Source organism: Bolinopsis microptera, chromosome 8 (genome assembly GCF_026151205.1).
Source record: "Bolinopsis microptera isolate Bmic1 chromosome 8, MBARI_Bmic_1.0, whole genome shotgun sequence".
Classification (NCBI taxonomy): domain Eukaryota; kingdom Metazoa; phylum Ctenophora; class Tentaculata; order Lobata; family Bolinopsidae; genus Bolinopsis; species Bolinopsis microptera.
This window is the reverse complement of record NC_087079.1, coordinates 3,180,730-3,190,304: the sequence shown is the minus strand read 5'-3', so window position 1 is coordinate 3,190,304 and position 9,575 is coordinate 3,180,730. Positions and strand designations below refer to the sequence as shown.

The 9,575-nt window shown below is 37.7% G+C and overlaps 2 protein-coding genes across 2 annotated transcripts; both read right to left on the bottom strand.

The window, feature by feature from the left end:
- Window positions 1-163: 163 nt before the first annotated feature.
- Window positions 164-1,823, bottom strand: LOC134819208 (methyltransferase-like protein 17, mitochondrial). The gene has a single exon (XM_063829016.1). The coding sequence runs from the start codon at window positions 1,787-1,789 to the stop codon at window positions 299-301; it is 1,491 nt and encodes a 496-aa protein (XP_063685086.1). The 5' UTR covers window positions 1,790-1,823; the 3' UTR covers window positions 164-298.
- A 4,076-nt stretch (window positions 1,824-5,899) lies between these two features.
- On the bottom strand, window positions 5,900-8,610 carry LOC134819207 (monoglyceride lipase-like). The gene is made up of 7 exons (XM_063829015.1): window positions 8,548-8,610; window positions 7,921-8,105; window positions 7,660-7,724; window positions 7,271-7,488; window positions 6,846-6,979; window positions 6,580-6,727; window positions 5,900-6,444 (listed from the first exon to the last, which is right to left on the bottom strand). Exons 1-7 carry the CDS (start codon window positions 8,608-8,610, stop codon window positions 6,262-6,264), a joined length of 996 nt encoding a protein of 331 aa, XP_063685085.1. The 3' UTR covers window positions 5,900-6,261.
- Window positions 8,611-9,575: the final 965 nt, after the last annotated feature.

The window sequence follows — 9,575 nt, the reverse complement described above, 5'->3', positions numbered from 1 at the left end:
GGTAATTTGTATGTTATATGGAATATTTAGAAAGAATCATCACACACAATGTACATTGTACAGTTTTCATCAACTTTGTAATATTGAGCTATCACCTGATTTTAAATTCATGCTGTAATTTGTGAAAACAACCATTTCAAAGGGAAATAATCGAAGAGCAGTCTTAAAAAATAAATAATGGCTTAATACAGATAGGTACTTTTAAATATCATAAATAAAATTGAACTATTTAAATAGAGTTGAATCACAACAAGTTAAATCACAATTACAAAATAATAACGCAACAACAACCCTCCTATTATGGAAGGTCATCCTTTTCACTGAGAAGGGACATGGATTCTAAGTGATCTTCAGTAATCATGATTTCTTCATCACTGAGGCTAGAATGTGTTGGAAAGTTATGAAATTCCTGAGATTCCTCCTCACTCCTCTCTCCCAAGAGCATTTCTTGCTCTTCAACAGTTCCATCTATATCTGCCTGGTTTGAAAATTTGGCTTTGTTTCGAGTAGTTCGCATTTTGACTTGTTCCTCAATATCTCGTGAGGTCCAGAAGACAGAAGATGGAGTAAAAGGATGATCCCACCAGTTTTGGTCAATAATATCACCCGCTTTCCTGTACTGCACATGTTTATACAAATGGGGACTCTCTTCAAATGAAGTTTTGGCTCTCCACAAAGATCCATCTGAGTTACAAGTTTGGAACTCCAGGACTTTTTTCTTCCTCGAATGTTTCTTGTCATGATGTGTAATTGGTGTAAGGAGCCGAGCAAACTGGGATGTGGCTTTCTTAGGACCTCTCTTCAGGATCAGGTATGTGTACTCAACATTTTGGTGGTTCAGCAAGACCTTGTCTTCAGGTAACAGTTTCTTGGGAGTTACAGTTGTGATGTTGCTCATTGCAAATCTACAAACTTGGGAATCGTTTTTTTTGCGCATTGGACATACATCAGCGTGAGGACAGGGTGCAAGAATGTGGCCTTCGTTTTTGTACTTCCTGTTAAAGTAAGAACGAATTTCAGACATTCGCCCAGCAGTGTATCTATTCGATATGTCGGCAATGATCAAATATTTACCAGTAGACTTCCACACTTTATCAAACCATTTCTTAGTCTCTTTTTGTTGAAAATAAGGAAAATAATTTACAGCTGTGACAATATCAAAAGGATTATTCTGTACTCTGGACATGGAAAAAGCCCCCATGATAGTGACATTGTCAATGTGCGGCTTATATTTGACATTCAGAAGTTTCATGGTTCTATTATATTCCTCCTTACTGTGCTCGTGTATAACATAGTCGTCAATGCTTTTGCCATAAAACTTTTGCACTGCCCAAACCGTAGCTCCCAGATTATTACCCAAATCAAGCATGGTGAGTGGGGAAAAGTCCTTGTCAAAAGTGCTCAGCTCTGAGAACATACGATTACAGATGAAGAACAGGCTGGGGAAACTACGGTACATGATGAAGTCCACTTGTTTCAAATTAATTTCTTTGGAGTTTAAATGCTGGTTGTATGACATTTCTGCCCTTTCCTCCAACTTCCTCTTTGAAGTTTTATGAGCTGGAGGAATAGGGGGTGTAGCATAGATCGTTGTGCTGGTTTTCTTAGAAAGTGCTTGAGTTAATGATTGTTGTTTTGTTTTCGACAGATCCTGATAGTGTGATTTGAGTGATCTTTCCAATTTGTCAGGGAAAGCAGTTTTTTCATTTACAGTGTCACGTACACTCATAGCTGCAAGTCTTGGAGAGGGAAGTGACGAAAATCGTCTTACAATCGGTATACCAGACATTCAGAACAACTTCTGAGATGATAGAGAGGTTTAAAATTTTACTGTGAATGTGAACAAATGTATTTTACAAATATATATCACCCAGTAATTAAAATAAATCCTGTTTTAATCAATAAGTTTCAGTAATCATTGCATAATAAATGTATACTCATTACAGTGAGACCCAATTTACTGCAGAGTTTGGAGAAAAAGAGCAGGGGTGCGGCACTCAAACTCATGATAGTTAGTCTGGTTAGTTAACACTTCATTATATATCATTTAATTGATAAAAACAGTTCTTGCCTAAAAGTAACAAGTCATAATCATATAACATTCTCTAGTTGTCCATCCTTTATTTATGACCCCAGTTGCTGTTGAAGGGCACACAAAAGTGAATAGCAGGAGTGCCCCTTTGCCATGTCAACTTTGAACTATCGGTCTATCTGTAGTATGACATGTGTACACAAATTAAATTTAATTTATTTTCTTTGAAAAGATTTGTAAAGATTTCCTAATGTTTAAAGGTAGTAAAAAATTGATATTTTTGATTTACTGAAATCATTAAAGCATTATTTCTATATCTAATAATTTAACTATTTATTGAAGGGGGCTCTCGAAATTGACTTTGTAGTTGTTTCTGATAGAAGCTGCTTTTGGTCCCACGGAAAAATTTGGTTCCTAGCCGAAATTATCGCCGGTCTAAGGTCAGCGCTTATGTGTAATCGTATTGCACGAGCGATTTTCGATCGCGAGTTCTGAAAATCGAGTCTAAAAATCGAGTCTAAAAATCGAGTCTGAAAATCGAGTCTAAAAATCGAGTCTAAAAATCTGTCTTTTACATTTTTTTAGCAATCACCTTATAACTTCCAGGACATGTTTTAGAGATCATTTAGAAGAGATCGCTCATTCAAAATTTTGAGATAGACCTTTTAAAATCTTGGACCTCGGTTTTTTACGATTTTTTGAGGTCTAAATATATTGATTGTTGCCTTTTAGACCAAGCTAAGATCAAAGCTTTTCAAAGAGGGGTTCTTAAAACATAAAAGTGATACAATAGTTTGAATAGTTTGTATTGTACGTTACAAAAACAATCGGAGGACTTTGCCACTTCGAAGACGGGATCATTGCTTTGCTCGTTTTTAAAGCAACGATCTGGAAGGGTTGACATTGTCAATCAATAGGGTTAATTTTTATTGCCGATAACCGATTACAATTTTGAAATTATCGGCGATACCGATAATTATTGGCGATAAAATTTTGTCACAACAATGAGCTAAGTTTCTGTTGATTTATATTACTGACATAATTAATTACGGTACACCTTCGTCACCTTTGTGAATGAGGATTACGGAAGTCCTGAGTTACTATTACACGAATTCTAAACACGTAATTTGAAATTCCACAACGGCATCGTAAATTTATTTAGAAAGCAATCAGATAATATCAATTCAAGTGCGCGCAAATTACAATTTACAGATGTTCAAAGAAAAACAAGTAACTTCACTTAGAAGTCTTATTGGCGAAATAGAATTTTACCCTGTGGGAATTGGCTATTGGGAAACATACTAGTTAATAAATATCCATGCTAACAGTTTACTGTATCAAGAGTGAAAGTGGGCGGTGAGAATTAGCTAGTTAGCTGTAGAGGTCCAATAACGCTAAATTTGATTGTATCACGTTGCGACCCCCACGTTCGTTTCACTATGACGATACGAGGGGAGCCGCGCACTTCGTGCGCGGTGGGTCATACAACGTATGACAAAAATTTGACCGATGATTTTATGGAATTTCGAACCTATTGGAAATAATTTTAAAAGAAAAATATTTGATATTATTGGTTTATTGGTTAGAAATTATCGCCGATATGCGATAACCGATAATGAATTTTTTGAAAATTATCGCGGATAATTTTACCGTCGATAATATCGGTTGCAAAATCAACAAAAACAAGTTTGCACGAAAATTACAAAAAAATAAAATTTCGAAATCAAGCCCGCCGAAACGAATGCGTTGCCAGACACGTGGTTGGTTGCTTCACGTTGTATAAGCCCGCCTTGCTCGACTATCGTAATATATTATTAATTGACGATGACAATTCATCGCAGCTCGGCGCGGCACAGTAGCGCATCTCGCCGATCTAGCGAGTGAGAAGCCTCATTGAGTGCGCGGCACAATAACGCATCGCATCGCGCTACAATGTAATAAATTGATTGACAATGTCTACCCTTCCATATCGTTGCTTTGCGAATTAACAAAGCAACAATCTTGTCAGATGCGAAGCAAGAAAGCTTGTTTGCTTGTAGGTTCACAACCTACCAGGATGCGCGCCGAGTTGGGCTCGTCGACGGTCCAATTTACCATAAGCCGCGCTCAGCCTGTCATTCCGCCGAATCTCTATGTTTACGAACATAAAAGCCTGAGGTCCCCAGGTAACGGTCCAATATATGGAACAGATATTTTACGAGTATCACCCGTTAATAGTTTGCGCGACGCGCCGAAGTTCTCCAACGTGCAACGTAACATTATATATTATTAAATGAAATAACAATGAGGGCCACAACGTGATACAAATTAAGTTGCTCTAACTACCGCCCTGATCTCGCTTGAAGAAGCGTGCGACTGCCGAAACAAGCGCGTCACGCAATGCAGTTATACGCGTAGACTCATGGCTAGGTGAACAAGTTAAGCAATAATGAATAAATAATTTATATAATTGATAGTACCGGCCGAAAGCCCACGTTTGGGTGAATTCCCGTTTAGCCAATTCACATCACATGCACGATGACAGATGATTTTTCTAAAATATTTGTTATTCTGCATTCTGTACATGACAGGATCGTACGCGGAATTAATTAAGTCGGACATTGATTCACGATGTCAATGTTATATATCCTTCGCTTCGCATCTCGCCGATCGAATCTGCATACGGCTTGTCATACGTTGTATGACCCGCCGCGCACGAAGTGCGCGGCTCCCCCTGTAGCGTCGAAGACGCTACTATAGTGAAGCGACCGTGGGGGTCACCACGTGATACAACATACGGCACTACTGGGTTGCGCATCAAATAATGTTTCTCGAGCATCAAATAATGTTCTTTGCTAGTTCAGTACGATGCACCATTTAATTGACGGGTGTTACTCGTCTACATTTTTTCGAAGTAGCGCCGCTTTCTTTTCGAAATCAGAAATGGCCCGATGGCAAGTTCTACGAAGTAGCGCGCGTACATTAACGTATGTGCAAGCCTCGCCGGGCTGCGCATGTAAAGGATTGACATCGTGAATCAAGGTCAGACAGTGCACTATGACTAAACTTTTAAATATATCGCAATTACTTTTTACATTACCGGCGGCGCTCAGCCTGTCATTCCGAATCTTTATTTATAATTTTTTAATGAATTCCTGATACTGATAGCCCGAGGTCCCCACTCCCCAGGTTGAGGTAGCTTACTAACTTATTACATGAATGCAATTTGTACCTAGTAGGTCCATATTGCTCCTTATTTCACCTTCAGGAAGCTTGAAAAAAGCTCTCATACTGCATGCACAGGGATTGGCCGCATGCATTGGATTGGCGGGTCAGGTAACAAAAGAGCACCGTTCACTTAATTCGATCAATGACTGAAAACTCACAACATCGTCAATCAATATCATGTCACGATCAACTTCACTAGCTGTTCACGTTCAAATTAAACTCAAACTGTAATAATAATTGCATATGATTTAATCGTAATTTCAAATTTATTACGAAACTTGCTTTAATGTTTAAATTACAATATAATTTCATCCGATCAACAAAATAAAAAATCTGAATTGAACCACATACACAATACAACAAATGATAAAGACAAAGTATCATCATTCATCGTTTTTTGCAATTATATTATTGTCAATGTCATGAAGATGTAAGTGTAACTAGGTGAGACCGAGCTAATAGTCGTACGCGCGGGTAGCTACTTACCTGTAGACTACAGGTAAGTAGACCTAAGACCACCCTGTCCACCGGCCGCGCACTGGTAACGACTATTACTATTAGCTCGGTCTCACCTAGTTACAGTTAGGATCAGGAGCAATTATATATTAGCAATAATATTAGCAATTATATTAGGAGAAATTACAAATCATACGGAGCACGGAGAGTGGAGTAAATCAAAAAGTGGAATAAATTTTAATTTTAATCTAAAGAATAAAAATCATCTGTAAAATAAGATGGGCACCCAAAACACGGTAAACACATAGTCAACTATGTCCGCAATTACTTGGACCCAATACATCGAATTAATCTAAGTCCAAAAATTTATGAAAAACTATTTAATAACAAACAACAGACCAACTTTTAGTAATCAATTGAAAATGTAACTTTAAAGACTTAACACATTATGGCTACAGCATAAACAGCAAATTAAGAAACAAAAGTTAAAAATCAAACATGTGCCTAATTGCCAATCTACGGTAAATATTCTAAAAACACGGCCTTTTCAAAACGATAAAACCCCCTCATGACGAAGACGTCTCAAAATCAAACACAACCGAGTTTATAAAGTCCAAACAGTCCTGTATCACAACATTCCTTATCTCCTGTGTATCCAGCAGGAGAGCATGTCTCGCTCCCTCGTACAGCTTCAGCTGGGCAACCTCAGGGATCCGCTTGAAGGGTTCAACCCCCGCCACATCACACACCTGTAGTAGGGTAAACTGTCATATTGAACGGAGTGCTTAAACCTCAATAATAGCGAAAAAAGTATTATGTGATGGATAAAGTGGATTTTGAAAATTTTGAGATACAATAAGAAAGGATGATGATTAATTGCATACCAGGTCATCTGTGCCGTGCTGTACAAGGCATTTTACTTTCAGATTCATCAAGTTTTTCTGTGCCTCGTCTATAGCATCAAACACTGCCACGGTGAACCCTGGCTTGCTCTGGTAGTGCCAGATCAAGGGGTCGGTCGCGTACCCCTCCCTGAAAACGACAACTACTAATCGACCGATGACAAAATAAAGTCCTATTAATTTCCTGGTTGTTAATTTGTTTCACAATATCATACCTTGAGATATCACAAAACTTTAGAGTTTCAAACCTGTCCTTTTCGTCTGCGATCACGTCCTTAGGGTCGAGTGCTAGGGCGCGACTGGGAATGTAGAATCTTGGAGCTATCCAGGACAACGCACGTGCAGCGACGCGCAACGGTAACTTGTTGTATTTCCCGTGGATCTACAGAATAGAAAGACTAAATCACTGTCAGTTTCAAAATTTACGGAAAATACTGTGTACAAATACACACATAAACTTCGAAATCTGAAAATTCTCGAATAGATATCGAATGTCCATGATTGGCCATCAGAAATAATAACATGGGAGAACGATAATAGTAATACTTAAGTCACACATTCAGAGCTCACATAATTACTAATTATTTAATAATTAATTACTTATTCACTTAACAACTAATTACTTATTCACTTAACAACTAATTACTTAATAACTAATTACTTAATAACTAACCTTCAAACAAGGAGAACTAAGTATGCATGCAGTGAAGAGCTCAGGAACCTGCAACATACAATGAGTAGCTAACAGCCCACCCATACTGTGCCCAAACATTATAAACGGCTTATCTTCGCCCACCTCCCGCCTGTGCTCCTTCATCAACTCTATTGCGTCGGTCACGTACGTGTCAAAGCGGTCCACGTGAAATCTGTGTCCGTCACTTTGTCCGTGACCTGAGAAGATATTGTTTTTATAAAGCTCCAACACCTCTATCACGTGACACAATTGTAAAAAAAGTAATAAAACACTCCATAAGGTGCCCTCAAATAAGGTTTTAATTGTTTAAGTCCTAAAAAAGAAACTTAAAGTTTTAGAAAGAGGAAGAAACTAAAAGTTCATCTCACCAACATGGTCGTGAGTAGCGACGGATATCTTGTGCTTGTTTAGGGTCTCGCAAAAAGCATTGTACCTGAACAGTAAGTGTTTATCATTGTTACAAGATACGGCTTACAGTAATAAGGTTCATAATAAAACCATGCTCGAATCGAAAAAAATCGGGCGAGTTTCATAATTAATTTAACTGGTTAAACTTACAAAATAACATTACAAAATTTTGGAAAGTTAAACACTATTTCCCTCCTGAACAAACAACCCAACAAACAAACCTCTCGCAATGTTCGGCGTATCCGTGTAGTATGTAAACGTGCGCACAGCAGTTCTCCACGGGCCAATTTATCGTGTAAAGCTGGGGTCCGGCACATAACGCCTCGTCCACGGGGGATCCTGGCGCCTCTGTCACAGGGGATCCTGGTCCGGCATCAACCTCAACTGGGGAGCTGGTCGACGGAGACTGCGGGGGAAATGTTTAGTTTTAGTGAGGGAATAGGTCAACCTCATCAATATATTAAACTATTTTAACAACTACAATTAAATACATTTATTGAGCATGAATACGAAGTTGTTACTTTGAAACGTCGTTTATCCTAACAGTGCATATCATTTTGTCGCAAATTCAGAATAATCAGAAACTATTTGGGACTCCCAAAAACTGTCTATTATATAAATACCTATACCTATTTTGAAATCGGAGGTAATAATAGCTTAATAGGTATTTATGAGGTCTATTTAAGGATAGACATCTGACATGAGGGGGCATTGCTTAGTTTTCAGTTTTGAATCAATAAGGGCAAAATTCAAAACAAATTGCAGAGATGTATCAAGACTTCTTCTTGAACGTGAAGGGGTGATTACGTATAAATTAATTAATAAATTGTAAAATCAAAGGTACTTGCCTTGCTTGAGGGTTGCCTCACAAATTTTCCTCGCTTTCTAACTTCAGGCTTATCATCTGACATACCCTAATGTAATAAATAGTAGTGAGTTATTTAATGTTTCTTTGAATTTGATCATGGGATAATTTTGGTTATTTTGTACTATATTTTTAAAACTCGTATAATTCTACTCGTTTCCAACATTTTGAGTTTGAGCAGTTGCTTATTGTGCAGGTTCGCCAATGAAAATGAACCTCAAATACCTCGCCAATATAGTATCTCCGGACCGTTAAAAATGCTGCCTAGATTACAGTTAAACTTAAAACAGTGAACACTTATAAAGAAAAAGGACTACGCTGCAGGAATGTTTTCCATCCAAAGTCCCTGACATTCAGTGAATTTGGAGATTTGCCAACTACCAAAAAAGTTCCCGGACAACATCAGGCAGAAACTAACAGGTGAGCCCAGAGGGTAACAGGGAGCTACAAAGCTACAATACTAACTCAGTCCAGAACCACATGGTACCATGAATCAGAGCGAGCAATAGTAAACTGATTAGGCCATACTTAGAGGGCAGTCGGGGGCGAGACGGAGCCAAACTATTGTGGAGAGAAAGTGCAATTATCCTGGCTGTGATACTGAACCCCTACTTCGTTATAACTACGGATGTACATTGTACATGGGAAAATGTACATGGTGCCCAATTAATACATGGTAAAGTTTACATTATACGTTTGCCTGGGAATGAGTTTCTGTGTGGAAGTAAAATCTGGTTAGATATTTTTTTAAATTTTAATAATACGCAAAATATATAATGAAAGTAAGATACAGTACATAATATTATTATCATATTTATTAACATTAAATCTAATTTGTCATAAAATCGCTGGTTCTAAAACATAAAATATACTCATAATTATGAAATTTTCCTCATAAAATATGCCTCATAATTATTTATTCATCAAAATGGAAATAAAATTACAAATATAAATATCTTTATGTAGCAAAGATGAATTTTCATAGCAACGCTTTTGTACATGTGAGTAAAA